Source organism: Limulus polyphemus, unplaced genomic scaffold, assembly GCF_000517525.1.
Source record: "Limulus polyphemus unplaced genomic scaffold, Limulus_polyphemus-2.1.2 Scaffold596, whole genome shotgun sequence".
In the NCBI taxonomy this organism is placed as follows: Eukaryota; Metazoa; Arthropoda; class Merostomata; order Xiphosura; family Limulidae; genus Limulus; species Limulus polyphemus.
Window position 1 is genome coordinate 80,561 of NW_013666206.1, and position 23,540 is coordinate 104,100.

The 23,540-nt window shown below is 32.1% G+C and overlaps 1 protein-coding gene across 1 annotated transcript in view; it reads right to left on the reverse strand.

Annotated features, from left to right (window-relative positions):
- Positions 1-1,461: 1,461 nt before the first annotated feature.
- LOC106459350 (dorsal-ventral patterning tolloid-like protein 1) overlaps positions 1,462-23,540 on the reverse strand; it is a 74,154-nt gene continuing 52,075 nt past the window's right edge. The window contains exons 10-13 of the mRNA XM_022385825.1: positions 22,950-23,118; positions 11,292-11,491; positions 2,724-2,771; positions 1,462-1,888 (exon numbers count right to left, since the gene is read on the reverse strand). Of these exons, the coding sequence (XP_022241533.1) occupies positions 1,812-1,888; positions 2,724-2,771; positions 11,292-11,491; positions 22,950-23,118 (494 nt within the window). The 3' untranslated portion in view covers positions 1,462-1,811. The remainder of the gene's footprint in view (positions 1,889-2,723; positions 2,772-11,291; positions 11,492-22,949; positions 23,119-23,540) is intronic.

Here is a 23,540-nt window from a genome sequence, read left to right on the forward strand (position 1 = left end):
AACATTTATTTTATGCGTTTATGGATTTCGTCCTCAACTCATTTCCGATTTTTTAAATTCATTAACTTTTAAGTTTTCATTTTTTACAACATTTATGCAAACACTTTTAGAATATTTACTAATGAGTTGTTTTGTGTGCATCCAGCTAATTTTGGTATACTCCCGATACTTGGGACCAATTTTTGTTATTAAGAACCTTAAATTATCATTATCCATGACAGTAAAACTTCCTATTGTGACGGATTTACTGTCATATATCTATTTTAATATCGATGTTTGTTTAAGTTAAATTTATACGCAGGAATGTACATAACTTATAGTGTTAATTCTGTATTGCGAAATTCCCGCCCATTCACTAAAATTGTAGAAAATTATCGAGAGTAAGAATCAATAATATATGTGTGTGTACGTAAATACTGGTGTATCGTTTGTATTGTTACGTAAGCTGAAATTTCGAGAAACTCTCCTTACGGCTATTACTGTAACCAACGCGACACGCCAAAAGACAGTATATATTATTGGTTTGCCATAGTTAAGTCCCTTGGACTGGGAAAATTGTAGAAAGCTTCCTCACTCAGAAGGCCATTCTTTCATCAGAATCAACGCGTATATTGTTTAACAGGCCCTTCGCAAGTCAATGGGGGACATTTGTGATTAAAAAAAAACAACTATCTAATCCGGTTTTTCTTAAGTTGAACTGAATTTTTTTGGACATTTGGGTAAAAAGAAGGAATTTCCTGCACTCTTTTAATGTTAAGGCTGCGAAAAGTTATTTGAAGTGGTAAGGTGACTGAAATCTGTCAGCGCATCACAAACTTAACGGCCAAGCACAAGAAGCATGGAAGTCTCCAAATGACACACAAAGGTATTAAGGAACCATTTAGAACACCTTTGTAAATATTGTTCAGTAAGCCGAGTGCAATATTATGTCTGTAGTTGCTTTCAAACTGTTCTTATCTGCTCATCCTACTGTTGACTATCATGATGCTTCGACCTTCCTTACCGAATCGCAGGTGAAATCGTTCGTAATTAAGTTGAAAGCTAAGTATAAAAACGTGATAGCAGAAGCATAAAAGGTTGACAATTGTTTAATTAATGATGCTGAAAATGTGGCTTTATTGATATATACTGATTTTACTCCCAGCGGGTAGACCTTAGTACTAGCTAGTATGGAGACTTGAGGATGCTGGATTTCACTTTAAAAACTTATCAATTAACACACAAAAATTTGTCTCGAAGTTGTCTTGAAAAGATACGTCCAAAATCGCTCTCTTTGGGAGTTTCCGGATTGAACTTACTTTTAATATTCAACAAATTATAGTGTAAAGACACCCCTTGACTCCTGAGGGACGTGTTAAATATTCTCACTTTACAAATTAATATGGTTAGATGTATTATACAGTATCATACAGCTCATGCAATTATTTATTTGTTTTAACGCGAAATGAACGTGAGACTAAATCGCAGAAAAAAGCAATATTTTATTCCCTTACGAAGAACATTAAACTGCCGAAGTACAATATGACTGGACAGTTTTTGCGTTCTTAAGGCATCCAAAAACCAACCACAACAGTTAGGTACGATATTTAATTATGTGATTATACATAAACAACAACCAACAAAATTGGCTTTGATGCGATTACATACAGGAGATGTACGAATGCCACTGCATCGCCCAAAAAAACCGGGACTACTTGGTCGAAGCATCTATCACAGTTATATTCTGAAGGGACGTAGACGCAGGCACTTCAAGGTATCCACCGGGCCAAATGGTTCCTCTATTTAAAATTCTTGTTACATAAAACAATTGACTAAGTCACAAACATCAGTTTTAATTCCATGATTTCACAGAGAATCACAACCGTCAGTAAAATCGAGGACAAATTACCTGGAAAGAAATTCCAAACCAGTTATATGTGAGGAGAGAATGTTGGATCACAAATATTTTACATTCAAGTTCTGAAGTTTACATTTCAACAGTATCGTGTATAATTTCAGGACTAATTTTTTCTTGTTCAAAACATAAATGACATAATGGAGTTATTACGTCATTAGGTTTAAGCATGAGTAATTTGTGCAAACTAATGTTAAACCTGTTTTTTTTAAGTAGAAGTTTTACATAAACTTGCTCACATTTTCAATGTAATTACTAAACAAAACAGAAAAAAAAACAGTTTTGAGATGCCTTCTATGCAGCCTGCTTATTCATAAAACTCCAGAGTTAAACATTTGAACTAAATTTCTCTAGTATTTTTCTGAGTGCCAAACTGAGTTACATAATTATTAAAACTACTGATAATTCTGGCACCTTCTCACTGTGTTGTTCTGTACGGGTAGAAATGAAGGTGTCATAAAAATGTAAAATATGCAAAACTTCGTCTTCTAGCTTAAATGATTTTTTTATTGTCAACTTAGTTTATGTTTTCATTTATAAAAATTGACTTCTATTCTTTGTTTGTTGTTATACATAAAGCTACGCCATGGCCTATATGTGCTCTACCCATCGCGGATGTTGAAATCCGATTTTTTTGCGTTATAAGGCCTCAGACACCCGAGAGTGGAGGGGCGTAATTTTTATATAAACACATATTAACTTTTCAAAGGTAATTGCAAATGTACAACAAAAAATGTATTTGTAAAAAAATAACAAAATTATATATATCAAGAAGTACAAGCAAAATGTACTCTTTGCTTACATTGATTGACTAATAATTAATACTTACAATAAGGATTTCCTGCAGAATCGCGTATCCATTTTGTAGTGGAAAAATCTGCAACAAACAATATTTTTCAGAAAACATTCAAGTATGTAAGCTTCACGTCGTAAATATGCAACTTTGTACACGCATTAGAAGGTAACATCTTAATACGGTGAAAAATGGCGATTTCAGATTTCTATACGGTGGGTATGTGAGTTTTTAAAGAATAAGATATTCCAGTAATTATTTCTATAGTGATTCATTCTGTGTTATTATACGGACCAGATAATTATATATGTAACTATATGGAACGTATTATAACTATAAGTGGGCAACATTTTGACACCTCATGTATTTTCGAGAATTACTGAAAAAAAATTAACTCAATAACAGTAGAAAATTCAACCCGATATTCATTATAGTAATAAACAGAATACTCCTAATATTTTAGAGTTTTTACTGCATACTGGAGATATTTAGACATTTTGAAATAATGTTAGAATAAAAACGACCTTTACCATCCAGATAATAATAAAAATACTTTCTATTTTAGCCAACGTTTTACCTGACGAAGAAGCAATGCCGAAATGTTGGCTGAAATAAAAAGTTTTTATAATTATTATTAATATGTGAGAACGTTTCAATTCTAACGATTGCTACATGAGTGGATAACGATGATTATGCATACCCTTGTGTGGCTATTAACTAAAGCTTTATTTCCTAGACATTTCATAAGATAGGATGAGAAGTTTAGCATATACATGGTCATGAATTAGCTTGATCAAGAACAGTAAGGTTTTAGTTTAAACATTAAACTTGAAATATGATCACCATGCATTAGTTTTATTACAAAATGTGGGCAGAACGCTTCACTGTAGTTAGCGTTCCAGATTGCGAATCTTAAGTTCTATGGTCGCGCCCCGTTACTACTGAAAAAAATAATCACGATCAGTAATTTGTGGCCGTGAATGCGTTATAAGAGTGACAATAAATATCACTGTTTGATATGAGAAGAGTTGATTGACCGTGGGTGATGTTGAATAACTGCCTTCTCTCTAATCTTATTCCAAATTAGGAACAGTTAGTTTTGCCGAAATTCAGCAAAACAAACAAACAATAACGAAACGTACCTTCAATACTTTAAAGTTACGTGTAAAAATTTATAGTTCCAATGTAGGAAAATATTAACATCCTTTGTGGCTGTAGAAGGATGTACGTGTTCCTCATTGCACATTTATTTTATTATATATTGCATTAGTATAAATACCTACACAGCATCATGCATGAAAACACACATTCTAAAATCTGCAGAAAAAGTTAGTTACGGTATTGTAGTAAAATGGAATAGAATGCAAGATATGATGGTGACTGAAGTACTGGGAATGAAGGGTTTAAAGGTTTATTATAACTACTACAGAATAAAGCCAAAATTGTTTACAGGCAACATTCGCGAAAAATATACATTCCTACTGCTTTAGGTTAATAAAGTAGATATTAAAAAACTTAGACCACAAATAATCTAGAACAGAAAGAATGCATCTTTTAATGGTATAATAATACGGAAGGGCTATTTATTTCATTGATACTGGAAATTTATAATTGTCTTATGGGTGGTAGTGCTAAACACGGCGGTTTAAAACTGACTCTGCAACCGAAACGGACAGCATTTATGTTGTCATTCTTGCTGATTCTTAGTTCAAAGCTATACAATGAGCCATCTGCATTTTACACCATGAAAAATCAAATTTCATATTTTAGCGTTGTAATTTTTAAACGTACCATTCACGTATTGGGATCAACATTTTTTGAAATTTGACTTCTGATGACAAATATAGGGGAACTATTTTACCTCATTTTCTACTGGAGCTGTTGTATTTAGGATAAGATGATTTATACATACATACATAGGTAGACAGGTAGAATTTCTTTGTGCATTATCATAAAATTATCTTTTTTAGAACTTTTAGATCTAATTCTGAAAATTTTACGCAAGGATAAAAAATGCTCTGCAATCTTTGACTTCAATCTACTACGTTAGCATGTATATTTCAACTTGAAATCATAAAACGGATAGCTTTATTGGAATATTTTGCCTTTATTTTGATTTAAAAAAGATGAAAAAGATTTCTGTCTCAAAATCAGGTTTTTTGAATCCGAAAGAAAAACTATAACAGTAATGTACACTTCTTGACTTTATTTTGCTTTTGAAATCATAATACGTAACTTCGTTTTGCTATTTTCAGCCATATTCATTTTAGGCTGTAACCTTTTTTGTAATCTTACTCCATTAAAATTTCTATTTATCGTTATTAAGTTTATTGTCTAGCTTTCGAGGTCTCATTTTGTGTATTACTATCGAAGGAACTCTCGTCTTTCAAAATTACGTACGTAATTGACGAAAGGTTACTTAAAACGGGAACATCCAAAAGTAATTATGAGCGATTTATTGTTGTCTAATAACTAAGCATTATCAAGGGATGATCGACACCCTCTGTTTTTTTTCAGAAATTAATTATACATTTCTTTCTTTTGTTAAATAATATTAACCACAGTTATACAATCATACAGGCAGACTTCACAGAATACACTTGCTTCCCAAATTAGACGGTAAGAGATCCTTCCGTTATTAGTTTCTAAACAAGCACAGTTGTGTAGCGTATTCATTGACAAGATACATTGAGTGGTTCCCCATAAGAAATGTTTGTGTTCATGAATAAAATATGTTTAACCACTCGGGAGGTAGCATCACATTGTCGCTAGTTCCTGAAACTGCTTCAATTCCTGCTAAATATGGCACATTTGTTAATCAAATTCACAAGCCAGTGTGAAAGTTCAAGTGAATAAGAAGATAATAATAAAGATGGTTGATAAAACACAAAGCATTTTATTTACAAGGTTCGAACGTTTCGAAATACACCCATTCCATCTTCAGCGAAATCTGAAAAATCATATCATTGTTAAACAGTAATTTTAAATTTTTGTTCAAATTATTTTATTTTACACGAAGAAATTACCCTTCTACACAAACACAAGTTACATAATGGCTATCCCGCTGATTTTCTAACGAAGATTACACGCAATTTCCTAAACAACAAATTCCAACCACCAGCACATCTGCACATCGTCCCCAAGTTTCCTTTCATCATCTCCCTTCCTTTTATGGGTTCACAATCTCTATAAATTCAAAAAAAAATGCTCTTTCGTAATAAAAAACTTCTACCTTCAAATTTAACTCGGACAATATACAGAGTTTGCATTAAACAATTTTTTCAATACAAATATCAACTGCCTAAACTTCTACGTTGATGGCTCGTGTAGTGACTGTCACGTCGCGTACATCGACAAAACAAAACGCCACTAGAAAACTAGAGTCTGTGAACATTTAGGAATATCTAACAGAACCGATCGTTCATTACGTAAATCCAGCCACCCATCTATTCGTTCATATTCTGAAACCATGGGTCACAATAATTCATTTAACGATTTCTTTGTCATCACCACACGATCTTCAGATCTTGAACTATACATTAAAGAAAGTTTACTCATAGCTAAAGATCACCCGACTTAACGACTCACAAAGCTCTTTAGATCTATAATTGTTTTAAGTTTTCACACCTAAACTCGACTGTTGTTTTTGTTTTATCTTTCCGTTTATCACTTCTTTTAAAAACTAAGTAAATTAGTGATTATGATATTATAGTTTTAATTAATAATCATATTTGTAATATTATTTTCATATTTCGTTGAAGATAAAATGAATGTATTCCGAAACGTTCGAACCTTGTAAACAAAATGATTTGTGTTTTATCAACCGTCTTCATCTTCATTATTAGACTTCGGTTTCACCATCATGAATAAGAAGATGAGTTTTGTTTTTCGTCTATCTTTGTCATTAATTATGTGTTTTTATAATCTATTTGAACATTTAAAAGGTTAACATATTTTAATTTCCACTTCTTTGAAGTTATCTTGCCATATAATCATAAACACTTAATACTTTAACACTTAACTGTCGTGGCAATGTCATTTATTTTAATGTATTTAACAACTCTTTTAAAACATTCCATATTAGGCATTTATAGTTTACCTAGTGTTTATTTCTTTTTATGTCATGTTATCAAAGTTATTTTTACTTGTTTATTCACTTGGTTCTTTATTCAATTCGAGTTAGAATATGATTTCTTTGTTTGTCATTAAGCACAAAGTTAAACAATAAGCTCACTGTGCTGTGCCCACCACGAGTATCGAAAGCCGGTTTTTAGCGTCATAAACCTTCAAACGTATCGGTGAACCACTGGGGAGCTCTGGAATATCACATTAATGTGTTACAAATAATATAAATAATACAATATAAATTGTGAGTTGTCCTTGCTGCAATTAATCACTGAAGTTTACTTAAAACTTTGATATTGCATTTTCCTTCTGTTAAAAAAAAATATAAATGTTAATAGAAAAAAAAATCTACTACTATTTGACATATGGAACTTATTAAGATCGCAGTGGGCAACACAACCAATACCGTTACTGAGTGACAGGTGCAAATTTGAGCTGTTTGTTAAATTTGAATTTTCGCGTAAAGCTAAACTAGTGCTATTTGCGTGTAGAGGTTCCTAACTTAGAACTGACAAAGTTGAGGTAAGACAACTAGCCAATATTACTTATCGCCATCTCTTAGAATGTATTTGTCTGACCGACACAGCTCCCAGTGGCACAGCGGTATGTCTGCGGATTTAACAACGCTAGAAACAGGGTTTCGATACCCGTAGTAGGGAGAGCACAGATAGCCCATTGTGTAGCTTTGTGCTAAACTCCAAACAGACAAACTAAATAACCAATACAGGGATTCGACCGTCGATCTCATAGAGACTACACGACGCCAAAATGCGGAACAAGTGTTTACTACAAACGGAACGCAAACTAAGAGCTATCGGATCCACAGTCCTGGCACGGTAAACACTTGATGATGCCCGGTCCTCCCGTATGAGGCTGTTGAATAAGAAACGTCAGCTAATTAGACCTGATATTGTTTGCCTAACATGAATTACTATTTGTAGAAAATATTCTTAAAATCGAAAATTTAAGGAAAAATCAACTTTGGAATTTTAACACTAGAGCGCATCTCGGTGGCTCAGCACAGTAAGTCTGACGGCTGATAGTGATGAAATAGGGTTTTGATACTCTCGGTGGCACAGAACAAATAGCCCGTTTTTGATCTTTGTGCTTACCAACGAAGAAACGAACAATAACCCCAGAACTACCAATGGGGTGCATATGGACACCACCTGTTTTGAAAAGTATTCTTCTAAACTATTTAAACACCATATTGTTTTTGAGTCATTAACTTTATTGGTCAGCATCTCTAACTCTAATAATACGAGTTACACAAATAAAGTAAACAAAAATACTATTAATATTGCAATTAATACCACTAATTCCATCTGCGGTTCACAATCTGTTTTACATATAAAATGAGTGTCAGGATATCATCCAAGTTGTTTTGGTCAGCCCGTTACACTGAATCCTTAACGGGCAGAAACATAAAATTACTCAATATATTGCAATAGTGTACCTTAACGGCAATGAACGGTATAAAATAGATGGTAATTTGAAAGTTCATTACTTTCGTGTTACAAGAGTAAAAAAAAAAGTAATTCAACAAAATGTTGCATTTTATGATCTTTTCCATTATTTGTTTTTTTTATTCTTATTCTCTCCAGAGGGTGACTATTGTGTTATTCTAAACACTACAAAGATATTCTAGAAAAAATAACTTTCCACAACCTTACAGTGTTATAACTTTCTATAACTTTCCAGTGTTATGTTTTTTTGGAGGAAAAATATGAGATATTCTATCCAGGAAAGAAAAATATCCGAATAAAGAACTACTTCGAGAAAAAGTTCAGTAAACAGTTTAAAGAACCCACCAAAATATGCGTTAGATCTTGATATCTGTAGGGAAACTAACAACTACTGTATGTTAATGTAAATATGGGTCATCCTCTACACTTACAATGAGACTCAACGATAAGAATTTGACTTCTACAGTTGATTGGAAAACTAATTTTCATATTTGTGAAAGTACAGAGTTTCATTACTGAAAAATACCTTAGTCAAATAACTTATGGTTTTATGGAGGAAAGAAACTGGGACTATTTCCAATCATTTTTTGGCCTGTTTTTTTTTTTGTTTTTTTCGTACATCTGAATCATCTGATGGCGAGGAACGCTCGACTCATATCTGCGAGCATGTGTTTGTCCATTCAGCCGGGGGAGGGGGGGAGGGCACTATATCGTGACGATCTATACCAACAATAGTTGATAAAGAGTAGTTCAAGAGTTAGCTGCCTTCCCTCTAGTCCATCACCTATAAATTTGGAACGTCTGACGCAAATAGCCCTAAAGTAACTTTGCGCGAAATTCAACAAAACAAATAATTGAATATAGTTTTTAAATATTTGTTTAACAACAAGTAAAAACTTGGAATGGTCTGTCCTTTCATTGGAGGTGTGTCTGTGGACCAGACTAGTTTCGGAGAATTCCACTCCTCATCAGTGACCCTGGACACTACCACCAATGAAACTTCAAACCAAACCAAGCCTTTATAGTATTTCAGAAGAACTTGCGAACCAACAAGCTAGTCTTCTCGTTTCTGACTGGAGTCAACCAACCACAGGATCAACGGGAAAAATACATTAGTAATTCCAATAATCTACGATTAAAAACAAATAATTTTGATAATATATCAACACTCTATACTTCCTATATTTTGTGCCGACGAGGTTTTATTAGGTCGGCTGGAATATGTCAGACATAGTAGTGGTCTTCTTATTGGAATAACTATTGCACTAATATCAATCCATCATCAGTTATTCTGAACTTCTACGTGTACGTCACTGAACAAAAACTAAGAAGTAACGTATCTGACAACAGATCTTTGGAATTTCAGTTCAACTGTGGTGAATGTAGCAAACAATAAAAATGTTTCAGTTCAGGAGTGATGCTGATTGAGTTGATAATTTTTCTCCCATGAGACTGACTCGGTTCAAAGTCAAGCTCAACAGGGTATTCTTTCCACGCTGATTTTTTTGTGTAAAAGTGGTCCTTCATTGTAAATAGGATTACATCATTAAATTATACTTGGTTAATCAAAGGTATCTAATTTCACTGAACATTGAGTCGCCACATTGAGTCAAATAGCATCCACCACCGTATGGTCAAAGGTCAAACAAGTCTAAAGTATCGCTAACCTACTAACTTTTAGCTACTTAAGATTAATTGCACTTTATAAGAATGATATTTGAGACTCAATGTTGACATTGGCACTATTTCTTTTATTTTTAATTGTACTCAGTCTGACGGTTGTGGTTATTCGGCACTGTAATTCTGTTGTTGAAGCTTATGCCAAGGATAACAAGATCAACCTTACACCAAACTTCTTGATAAACTTTCCATAGACCCTCTACTGTACGTGAACATTGGCTTCCAAGACTATTTATAAGCAGACGAAAGGTATAACGAGCCTATTGTACTTTGCATAAATATACTTGATAGGTATTTAGTCGAAAGGAATTGCAGTGATTCCTGTTTGTTTCACTACTGTTCTTTTAAAAAAAACTTGTAGAAATATTTTGAGCTTTAAACTTCTAAACCTTTGTCAGGTTAAAATCTTTGTTTATTTTCCAATAAGCAGTAACAGAAGATAGCAAAGCTCAATTTCAATGACTATTTAGGTTAGAAGGTTAACTTGTGTAAGTATATATTTCAAATTATGTCTGTGGATCGTACTTCATATTGACTTGGATGTATTTTCAAAGCCATGTTACTGTTCCAAGTCTCTGATTGCGTGCTATTTTCTACTCCTGTGGAAAACATTGAAGAGTCTTTCTTCAAATTGTGTTCTTTGGTATTGTATAATTTTAACAATCTCTCTGTACACATATCCTTTCTCGTAAAGCTCTGTAACATATTCTTTGAACTATATACGTATAAGTAAAATGTTGAACTATTGAATGGTAAGAAACTCACAGATAATTAAAGCATAGGTGGTAAAAATATTGCCCTTGTAACATCATGCCACTATTATCATGTGCATATCGTTCTTATAAGGTGCGGTAACCACATGTATAAAGAATTTTAACTAAACTAACTTTAAACTATATTTCAAAGTATAATATTATTGGAAAGTTATTGTAAGTACATTAAGCAGTGTAAATTCGTAAGACGCTTAGATAGTTGTATGGTTTACTAAAAGATGTTAAAACTTATGAAACAAATTTATCAACAAAGTACTAAAGATGTGTTTCTTTTTTTATTGTTAACATATTGCAAAATCTTACAAAATAAAATACTGAAAAGAAGTAATAATTTACAATATTTTACGAAATGAAAAGCTGAAAAGAAGTAAGAATTTATTTTTGTCTTGATTAGTTAAGCTGTTAAAAAACAGAAATTAATTTACAAGAATCTTAAAAGATATCTACAATTACTATGTTAAGCAGATGCTGTCGAATTTATCTTAAACGAACGTAATCCTAGAATATTTCTCCATCTGCATGTTTCTGTTGTTTCAATATTAAACTTGAAATTCACTTACTTGTTTGATTCGTGAATTGATAAAAGGCCTTAAATCCCATTCCGTCAAATTGATTATTAGATCTGAACGTGACAAGGAAAAAGTCTCCTTCGGATTCAATAGTCTTCGGTTTATTTAATCCACAGTGACGAGCAAGTTTGAAAACAGCAGAGCGCTTACTAGAAAACTCTACATAATCACTGGCAGTTTCCTCTGTGCAGCTAATGGTAAAGATAAAAAAAGGGAAAATTTAATTAAAACTAACACGTGGACAATGTGTGCGTGCATTGGTATTTGTATAGAGCTGAGGACCTTTACCTAAATGAACACCATTGTATTAACGACATACTTTGGTGAGTAATCTTACTATAAAAATGATTTATTACGTGTGTGTTTTAGCATCTGGAAACTGTCAGACGGTGAACACTGGCTATTTTGTATTAGAATTTTAGCCGAGAAGGATGATAAAAAAAAGAATTTGAAATAGAGCCCATTTCCACTTTTTTTAAATAGACTTTTAGCTTCCATCACCCAAAGTTGGCTGCCTCAATAATCGTAATTTATTGTATGGTAACTGCAACCTCTCAGACGGTGTACACAGGCTATAATGTTTTAGGGGTTTTGTCCAAGAATGGGATAAAAAAGCCCTTGAAATAGGGTACGTTCCCAAAGTTTCAAAGAATTTTGAATATAAAAACATACATACTCAGTAAATGAGACAATTATTGCCTGTAACAAAACGGGGTATGCAATTACAATCTAATGAGGATATTATGAATTTAATAACCAAAGAAAGAAAGAAGGGGGAACTAAAATTAAGATAAAATACAATTTTGACATTGTCAGTTGTGATATATTTACCTTTGTGTAAAATGAGTTAGTGGTTCTGTACTATTATTAGTTCTTACACATGCATCATAACTTGTATTTTTTCACATGCATAGTAATAAGTGCCCCTATTATGGACTAAAAGTATTGTGTTAGCTTACATAAATTATAAAACCCTTGAAAACATGATAAGACTATCATTGTAGTTTACATGATATAACGTGAAAATGCTATAAGCCTTTTGTGTACTTAACTTGTCAATAAAAGAACCAAATAAATATAACTTAAACAGTATGTTTCTCTTCACATAGTCCTATAATGTCCTTGTGTTACCTTTGAGTTTTGTGCACGGTTTTTAGAATAATAATTTATTAGATTTTATTAAAAACCTTGGTAAGCTAGGAAGCTGAACTAAGTCTAATGGATTGACCTTAGGTCAAGGCTTATTGAAACTGACAGACTACGTAAATAAAACTGAATCTCAAAAATTCCATATGAAGAGTTTATTAATAAACCAAAAGGAAATTATTCTAATCGGGTTAGCATGAAGCAAATTACCAATGGACAAAACACTATTTAGTCTAACATGTTGAACAACTATTGCACTTTCATGTTACATATTAACTCAAAAATGTTTACATGGAATGGTGTTGAATACAAAAACAAAGCTAGGTGTTAAAAAAAGGGTGACAGCTATATACTTACTTAGAGACTGTGATAAAGGGTTAACTGAACTTAAGAAAATTGCTCAAAAGTTTCTAAACTCCTCCTCGTAGTTTTAAGTACTTTAATTAATATCAGGCTTCTAGTCTATCTTAACACTATTTTTCATATGTGAATATTATTCCTGTAGGATTCAAAACTGCACACAGTACCTCTTCATCCACAATATCATTATTATTCTTAAATTCGAGATTATTGAAAATAAAACCAAGAAATATATATATTTAATTATAGTAACAACTACTTTTTTCTAAAATACCAATGTTTCGCTTAAAAATGCTAAATCCAAATTATTATATCAAAAATGCAAAACTTTTCAATATCCATACTACTTCTCCATATTTTAACCATTCTTTTTACTATAGTTTTTAATGTTCTTTTGAGTAAAGGAATCATTTACAACAGAATCAGTTCTTCTCAGCATTATAAAATCAGTAAATTAAGATATATTACTGACCAAGGATATATCTACATCAAAGACATAAATAATATATAACAAATGTATTAAAATGATTCTTGATTCAACTCCACTAGTCAGATTTTTCTAGCAGAAAAAAAAGTTAAAGATGCCCGTTTATTCATCAGTAAAAAAAAAAAAAACAACAACTAGTGATTTCTTTCTGCACTTGACAATGTTTGTTTTTTACATAACCAGATTCCCATCTCATTTTCTTAAAAGAACAATATTACCCTTCACTGACGCCTTTAGTTAACGTAAAAACCCTTAAGTCACATTATAAGTATTGAACCAAGAAACTTTTATAATTATTTTTATTCATAATTATAGCTTTCTTAATTATTTTTTAGTTATTTATTTATATAAATCTTTGTATTTTTCATTTTACAAGTGAATTTTAATTCCTCCACTAATCCATTTAAGAAATTAATTCACGGTGGAAAGTAAGTTTGTATTACGACTATACTTTTTATCAGCTACCTCAATCGAATTTAAAAAAATATTTCAAGTTTCTTTAGCATACATCTGATTCAGACTAGGCACCTACTTTTTCCCTCTCTATCTTTCAGATTTTAAAAGTCAGCTTTTCTAAAATACAGTAAACGATGCGTATTAATTTATAACTGTTCCAAATAAAAATAACAAAGATAATAATACTTTGCATAAGTACTCTTGCACAACCAGATTTCAAATCACATCCTGCTCTATACTAAGGACAATATATGACATAGTCTTCCCTAGTAGGATCTTTTACATTCTGAATATAAAAAAGCAACAGTCCCACAACCTCAAATTTGTTTCAGCCACAACCAAGCAGGAAGACAGAATACTAAAATCAAATTCCAGAAAATTGAAGTCCCCAATAATTACAAGCTTGTTTCTATTGGCAACCTTACTAATTTGTTTTTTTTATGTATTATATTTTTACATACCCCAAAACCTCGTCAATGGCCTATATAAAATGTCAAAAAGTACATTTTTCTCTATAGTCTCAACTATTCTTATTAACTTTCAGCTTATTTCAAACAAACAGTATTCCTCTCCTCTTCTCTTAGCAGTTTCTAGGGAAACACTCAAGACTGTTCAACACTGTAGAAAATAATATGTTTGTTATCTTCACATAACTAATGTTCGACAATATCAATAACATTTAGCATGCTAACCACTGCCAAAGCTTTTGATTTTAGCAACTTATTAGAAAGGTAAAATACTTTTCCTCGTCAGTATTTAAATTTAGTTAAGTCAGTCCTTAAAATAAGTCTATTTTCCAACATTCTTAAATGAAGTCTATTTAAATATTTCCGTGTACTTAACAAGTAAAAATAATCCCCATAAAGTTACTTGGTCATTTATATCCTTAAGGATCCAAAGTATATCTCTGAATTTGGTTAATAATTCCCCACATTTGCTATCACTAACACCATTAGTTTCAATGTACATTACAAACAAGAGATATTTCTTAGCTTTTGTCAGCAAATTGTCTAATCTCTCTGCAACATATTAAAATGTAATGTTATTTGTCCCCTTAAATAATAAAATATTGGTTTACTGGCGTTTAGAATTGTATTGTGAGGCTTTTAGATACACATATCCTCTTTGCATCACATTTCGGATTTTTACACTTTTTTTCAAAGGACACAGATAATATAATATGACGTTGTATCCTAAAAAACATAAACAACTTGCTCTCATTTATAAAGCAATTTATACAGAAACAAATAAATTGTTAAGACTATATCAACACAAAACTTCTCACAAATTGAAGATGCACTTTCACTGATGTGTAGTGGTAATTGATATCAAGATCAGTTTTCAAAAGTTTATCATTCTTTTTATTATCTGATTTAGAAATATATGAAATAACATTGAAAGTAAGCTCAGTTAATTTACTCAGAAAACAGAAAATAGGAACTAAAAATACCTTATCAGAGACAGCATATGGCCTAACGTTAATAATATAATATTTAAAGTTATTAAGGTCTTACCTTACTAATTATTGCTAGTAATAGTATCAGTACTGCCTGTACTCTTTTAACTCTCGGTATCAAACTTAATCTACCTCTCTGTTGCTCAAATTCAACTTTGACCTACTGTAAAATAGCATCTTTGAGACTGTGAGCATATTGTAGATTAATGACCTTGTACTGTCTATTTGTGCACATGATATTGCTGGGCTGCAATTTCTTGAAGGTTCCAGAATGTTAACTTTCTCATGGGAATACAAAGTGATTTTCTTCGCAAGATGTTAAGTGAGTGATTTGTTAAAATTAGAAAGGTGTCATTTCTTGGTTCTCTTAATTAAACCATCTGTTTGAATATCGGGATCCTTTTTTTAGTTTTATATCATCTATCAATTGGTTCAGATATAAATCTTGATTTGACAGTCTCAGTCTTAGTCATATGAAAAAGTCAAGTATTGTTAATCCCTTTATTTGGATTCCTTTGCATGGTGAGGGGACTTCGCAGAGAAGGTTATGCCAGTACAATTTAACTTCTCTGGGATCCAAACATCCTCTCACGTGTTTTCCGTGCGTGGCGATCCGTGAAGGATCATGATGGTTGAATAATATCGGGGACATTGCAACATTTCAACTTGGCCTTGGATTCCTGTAGATGGTAGTCCTCAGGGTGGCTCCCCCAGGGATAGTCGGCTTGTCCCTTGTGACTAGGATCAATCAGGTACTGGTATCAGATATTCCCAATGGATGCTGTTCAGATTCTGTTCAGATTCTGTGTTCATTGTTGAGTTATATGCCATATTACTTGATATGGATCATGTAAAAGCTAAGCAGTACACTAACTATACAATTTATATATTGATTTTATTAGCTCTTCGAAAGCTCGGGAAATGATTAAAATCATTTCTCGTCCAATTCTCTTAGAAATTTAAGAAAAACTGGATTATATCGTATTGTCCATTATATTCAGTCTTTTAGGATTCGAGGGAATTAGCCAGCTAACATGATGGAAAATCATTTTGCACTGATAATGTAACAGTTTTTTCTATCCTATGTATGACAAGTGATCTATTATTCTTCTATATACAGTGATCATTGAACTGTTTATTCACTACATACTCTTTAATCCTACAGCCTAAATCCATACTTCTGATTATTTTCTTACCATATATTTCTTTCATAATTACTGGACTGATTGCTAGTGGAACCTTGCAAGAGTTTGGTTATTTTAGTTACAGTTAATGTTTTTCACATCTATTAACAATGATACCACAGAGTAAGTTAATAAGAATTACAACATCCTCTCCAGGAAATGACTGTGTTAATAAGGCTAATTTAGAAACTTCTGTAAATCATGTTTTTATGATATATAAGTAACTGTACTAAGTCTAAAAAGATACATTTAACAGAAGGCTGTTAATAGTCTGAGAAGAAGAGACTGGCAAGGAAGAGTGATTTGTTAGGTGTGATAATCTTCTCAAAGTCTTACTACTTGGCCTCTGTTATATATATACATAACCATCAGGGGATCATTAAGCAGCTTCCTTCACTTGTGAGCATAGTCCCAAGACTGATATAAAGAAGTCTGATAGAAAATGAAAGATAGAAATTTCCAGCTTTGGTAACTCCAACTGGGATGGTTTATTTGCACTTACAAAGCTGCCAGTGTATAATATGCATATTGTTCTAAGTAGGACAAATGTATAAGAGATTAGGAAGAAGTTCAACCATGCACTTAATCTCTAGTAGTGGAAAAGAGACTGTGGCAAGACATGGCTAACTTTCTGGTGGTGGGATCAAACTAGATAATAAAACGGGGCTTTGTGTGGATCAACAAGAAGGTTGATGTGGTTTGTCTGGAGGCCACCAAATAAATTTAACACATCCAATGATGCTTTTTGACAGAACCACAGCACCAAATTTGTTTTAGATGTGTCTCAGAACAGAAATACGATTTGTAGTTATGCATGGTTATGTACAACTGCCAAGAAATATAGAATACATGTAAGAAGAACCACCAATTATGCTATATAAGAATTGATAAAATGAAGTTTTTAATTAGTCCTTCTCATAGCAAGCCTACAGTGATGGGGACATGAAACAGAACAACCCTCCCATATTTATAATAATGGCAAAGATTTTGACCATTTCTTCAAACACTTTATCCAAGCTACACAATATCAGCTCTTCACTCTCAACTGATGCTACACATTACTAATAAGCACTTTATCAAACATACATTGGTTGGAACATAATAGAAGGTATAAATATTTACTGGAGAAGAATTAAGAACTCAGTGAAGAGACAGAAAAGAAAACCTAATGCTTATAGTGATTATTTATGATATGGTTGTGGCAACTTTGAAGGCTATGCTAATCGGCAAATATGTTATCCGATGAAACGAGGCCTCATCATGTGGACGTTAGAGAAGTATCATCACTAACTGAAAGAATGTCTGTTGGTACATGCTACAAAAAAGTTGCTGGTAATCACTTGCCTGAGAGGCAAAATAATTTTGGCCAGTGGCTGTGGTGCACTGTATAGCTTCATATTCATTTGTTATCAGATAAGGAATATAGAGTTTCAAGAGTCGCTTTCTCCAATAAGACCAAAATGCAAAAGGAAATTGCAGAATATTCCATTCAAAGATGTGAGTTAAAGGGGCACCACATTAAAGATATTTGGCCCCATCTGTAGTTGGATTAACGTATGCATATTCTAAAGAAGAAGTTTAATATTTGCCCATGAAGGAAAAAAAAGTTTTCATTTCAATGTTGCTTGTCTTAGACTTGGTTAAGACGATAAAACTACCTTGTTAACTTACTCTTACTAATCATAGTCATCCATTGACAAGTAATTGCCCAAGATCTTTCCAAAGAAGCTTTTATTGACGTTTGATTTTGGAGAGATAGAGAAATGATTTTATGAGAAGATTTTCAGTGTGAACATAATCAAAGAAAACTGTCCAGGCTCAGTACAGAATTGAGGATCACCGGGAATAAGTTTCACAAGATACGGAAGGAGCTGTTGAGAGGAAAAGCACCACCCACCTGAGTTTCCTTGGACAGCCATAAATCAGTGATAGTGAAAGCATAATTACGTACTGATGTATTCATGGTTTTAGTTGTATTATAACGTTTTAAGTGATCTTGGATTGCTAATACTTTCATTGTATGTCGTTTGTTACACAATGTGATTTGTATTAAACTGTGCTCTATGAATGCTATATTTTCCTGTTATGATTTGCACTTGTGACATTACGTATCACCGTTATAAATAACTGAATGATCTGCTTTTATGTTGTTTCTTCTGCTGTTTCTCTGTTTAGTGTCGTCTAACGTCATGATTCAGTTCGTTAAGTTGAATTAATATCTAAACTTAATTATTAATTTTAATTCACTTAAATACAGCTGAAACAATAAAAGGAAGACTATGATGATCGTACCTAGTTAACATATCATTCTATAACTTAATATTGAGAACATTCTAAATTCATTTAACATTTCCAAATTGTAGTTGTCTGAAGACCAACGATCCTGGACTATCTCTATGTGACATGATACTGTTTAGCTTCAATATCTGGGAAGCCGACCTTCCTAGGTTGTTAGTTCGACTTTTGCAATTCATTCCACAATATTTCAGCGTGACTGAATAAAACGAGAAAAGCATAATATTTTTTGTTCTCTGATTTTACCTGTGTTTTTGAATTTCAGTAGCTATTTCAGTCTTGTATCAAATATCATCCAGTTTAGATCACGGTCATGGTTAAGTGAAGATGTGAGGTTTCGTTGTTTAATGTTGAAGTGTTTTCTTTGTGGGTGTGTCTCAAGTTATAACAAGATTGCAAAAACATGAAAGTCTGTGTGTGAGAAGTGCTCTGTTTCATAGCCCAAATACGGAAAAGTGAAATAGTTTATTTAGTAAAAGTTTAAATTATTCACTTGTGATAAATAACTCATTTATATATTGTCATAGATACATACTTATACAAACCTCTCCTGAATCATCATATTCGTTCCATCCTTAACTCTACTCACTATAAAGTTATCAGCTTTAACTCATAAGTTTACTCAATACATATATAGTGAATTGTATTTCCTGGTCTTATTAACTAGTATTCTTTTATTCTCATTGATAGTGCCCTAATAGTGGACCCTGTATACTCCTTTGCACAACAACGACATGAAAACTGTATACGACTAATGTCTACTTACTGTTTGAATTACATAATTAGATCCAAATCAAAAAGATTTTATTTTAAGAATAAGTCTTAGAATTAATCTAATTGAATTTGCAGATGTATCATTGCATAAAAGATCACTGAAGTGTTTTGTGACCATTGCTTTTTGAATAGCATTCTTGTGTAGTTGTTATATAAAGCATACAAGATTGAACATTAATAATTTCTATGAGATGTTAGTATTAACTGTAATCTGATAGAACACTATTTATACGTATATAAATACTGTTTTTTTCTTTCTCACGCTTTTTTACTCCACGTCATATGTGAAATCTTAATATTTCATGAAATTAATGATCCAGTCATGATCACTTAGTATTATTGTTAGGGTTATTCATTTGATATTGCATCTCTCTAATTGTAACATTTTCATGTAAAGATAACAAAATACCACTTTCATGAAATAGTTGTTTTCAAACGAGACCCAAAACTCGATTTTTTTCGAATAGTTCACTAATCTTATCCTGACGAAGAATAATGAACTATTCGAAAGCGCTCGAGTTTTGGGTTTCGTTTGAAAACCATTACAACTTGTGTATGCGATCCTGTGTGCTAACCTTTTAACCAGAATTCATGAAATAGTGTTAAGTAACAGACTTGAACATGCATCTAGTAGGTTAAGTATTTTTAATCATGGAATGAAAAATTCAATGTTTACTAATCGGATATCACACTTTTCATGAACATTGTTCAAACTGAATATCAACTGTGTTGCTTGTTTTATTTTACAACTTTATTATTATCAAATAGCAAACTCTATAACCATTAAAATGTTAGATGCATAGTTCGTAACAATGGAAGACAAAAACAATTCAATGATAAATAAGAACTTCTACCAGTTGCTATTGTAACAGCAACTTGTCTAATAATGTTTTCAACATAGTTAACCATAACTAGAAACGAATGAGATATCTTGAATATATTACTACAATATATACTTAAATGAGGCTTTAACTAACTCAATATTACCTTAATCTTACAGAAATGGACAAATTTAAATCTTGAGCTTAGTTTTTATGTGAAAACAAACCCACCCATATTTTCTAATTACAATATAAACATCTTTTCAAATATATCAAGCTAATGTAAATCACACTGCAACAATTTAAAAGTGGTTGATTCAGGGACACGTTTACTAAGATACACAATCAATAGGGGTCTTGGTTAACCACATACGCATGTCTTAACTTCTGTCTCATAATTTAAATGTTATTGCAAGACATAAAATATTGTACTAAATTACACGTAATCGTCCCCAGTTATCACAACAAGATCAACAGTAACTCATCTTCACTAGTGTAACAACTTATGTAACACTTCACATTAAAATGTACTCATACACGTACGTAAATCCTCTGTCGACACATTTAATATAATACCAATGAACATTATTCAAATTCAGGTTTAAACTTTGAATTATTGAACATATTAGACCTGAATTAATTTGAATCTTAGGTTAAATCCTTTATTTTCTAAATCTTTTAATACAGACTTACACGAAAATCTTGGAGCAAAATTATTCCACGTTTCGGCAATTTTAAATATGTTATCGCAAATCAACTGTATTTCACTGTGATGTAGTACCCCGAATATTTTCAAAGTAAATTCTTAACTCCCATACTAATAACAAATTGGTCGTATTTGTAAATGAAAGGGAATTATGATAAATTTACCTTATTTAGTATGTAAGATATTATTTCTTCCTGGCTTATTACTTTGTGTATATGAATAACACTGTACAGGATATACTTAGTCGTTTATTGTACATTAAACACACTATTTGAGACATCTCTTATCATTATAGCAGTAAATTGCTTCAGAAGTATGAAATCAGTAAGTTTTACCTTTAGTATCAATGATAAAAAGTCAGTAAGCCAAAACATTTTTACGAATGAAGCCTTCGATGGAACAATTTGAGTTATGTTTTCACAGGTCCTCAGTTTTAATGTTAATTATATGACAACATGAACCGACGCTAGGGGATGCTGCAATGTTCCCTCTAATTTTTTTTTCAATCGATGTGCGAATGGATTTTTCCATGAGCATCAGTATCAAGGTAATATGCGGATGTGCGCTACCAGTTTTTTTAGGGAAGGGGAGGGTATTTTTAGACCATTGACCCTATTGAATCATTAGGCCTCTTTGCAATGCTACCAGTTGGTTATTTGGTTATCGACTGTGAGAGTCATTAAAACCGTTAACGTGTTGAGACTTCTCACCATTACTGAGGATGTGTGGGGCTGGAATAATGAAGTGCGCGGCACTTGATTGGTTGTTGTACGGTCGCGCAGCCTAGACGGAACATTGGTGCTCGGGAGGACCTTACACCCCAAAATTTCACTCTAGCCCACCCAAGCTCATTCTCACTAGCGGTTTAAAAAATCACATTATCAATTTTCTTTTTAAATGTTAATTTTTTAATCGTTATGAAGAGTCAACAAAAAGCTCCACTGGAGATCCCAAGGGGAGAGGAGCTGGAATCGAACCTGACACTCCAAGTGAGAGGAGCTGGAACAAGGCTTGACCCTCCAAGTGAGTGGAGCTGGAACCGGGCCTGATATCTACGTACAAGTGGAAATTGCCTCCGGTCCCAATAAGCCACTTATTTCTTAAATCAGTTTTGAAAATAAAGTGATCACGTAAAGGCTTAATTTTCTAAAACCTATAATAAATAAATTTGAACCTTCTAAACAATAGACTGCATCAGACAACAACTAAGCCTTTGTGAAGTATCTGAATATATGTTTGTATGTATACATTGTTGATACAAAATATAAGAGTATTTTCATGGTCGATTTGATCTTTGTGTCATTGAGTTTTCAAGAGACTTTAGTCATCCAGATTGTTTTCTGTAAGGATTTAATAATGATGAAATAATTTGTAAATATTAAAACAAGGCGCAGAGTATATTGTAATATCTCTTACTGTTTGGTAATCTATAAATTTGAAATATTTTTTATTTCAATTATAATATTAGTACAACAACATTACAAATATCTGATTAAAGTATTTGGAAAATAATAATAATAATACAAAAGTATGCTCAGGTTATGTTGCACTATAATTTCACAATAATATTTTACTTTCATATCATGCAATTTCAAAGTCGAGGAGGTTGGTTAATAACTTGTTTCCCTGATTGTTTTACAACTTGGCCAGGATGAATGATTCTGTGTTTGAACAATTAATTTTGTAAGAATCTAAATTAGAGCTTTACTTTTTGTTTTGAATGCTATTATTTTTCATTAGACCATGTTAATTCTGTTTAATACAAAAGTAATGTCAGTATTATTAAATCACATGTAAATAAAATAATCACATTCAAATCTGAGTTTTTTCGATTTTTCCTATTTGTATTGTTTATACAATTTTCATCATGAAATAATTTATTTCCTTTCAATGTAGGAATAAACTGATCATTAAAACAAAATATTCTATAGCACAAAAGAAGACAAATAAAGATCATGACTTACGGGGTTACGCCCTCTACATCAAAGTCAGTAAAGGTAATTTGAACTCTCTCGGTTTTTCTCCCTATAAAGGAATAGTGACATTCTGTGTTTCTAGGATACAATCCTGGATGGTTGGGTGAACAGAATGTTCCGTTAGTTTGTTCCCAGCTATTGAAGATGAAGCCGCATACTGTAAATCATGTTATTATTTGAGTTATAAAATTATATATATCTCTATCTCTAAACAAGCCGATTAGTAAAAGATCTAATCAGATCAATAGCTCATTTATTTTAACCAGACATTACCTTGATTTTATCTAATTTTGAATCTATTCTTACATATTTTTTAAATATCAAAACCCCTTTTTAGTAAGAAAACCATATCATACATAAAGCTAATATTAACTTTCGTATGGTTAGCTTGTATCAATTATAAATAACTAACTAATATAACCTAAATCTTACATATAATGGTAATGTTTAAAAGATAATTCTAACATTGCTTCTTTACCAACTCTACTCTGTTAATCAGGTACTGACTCATTGCCAACATACTTAACTCGGGAGCGAATAACAATATATATATATATATATACACACATACACACCTTT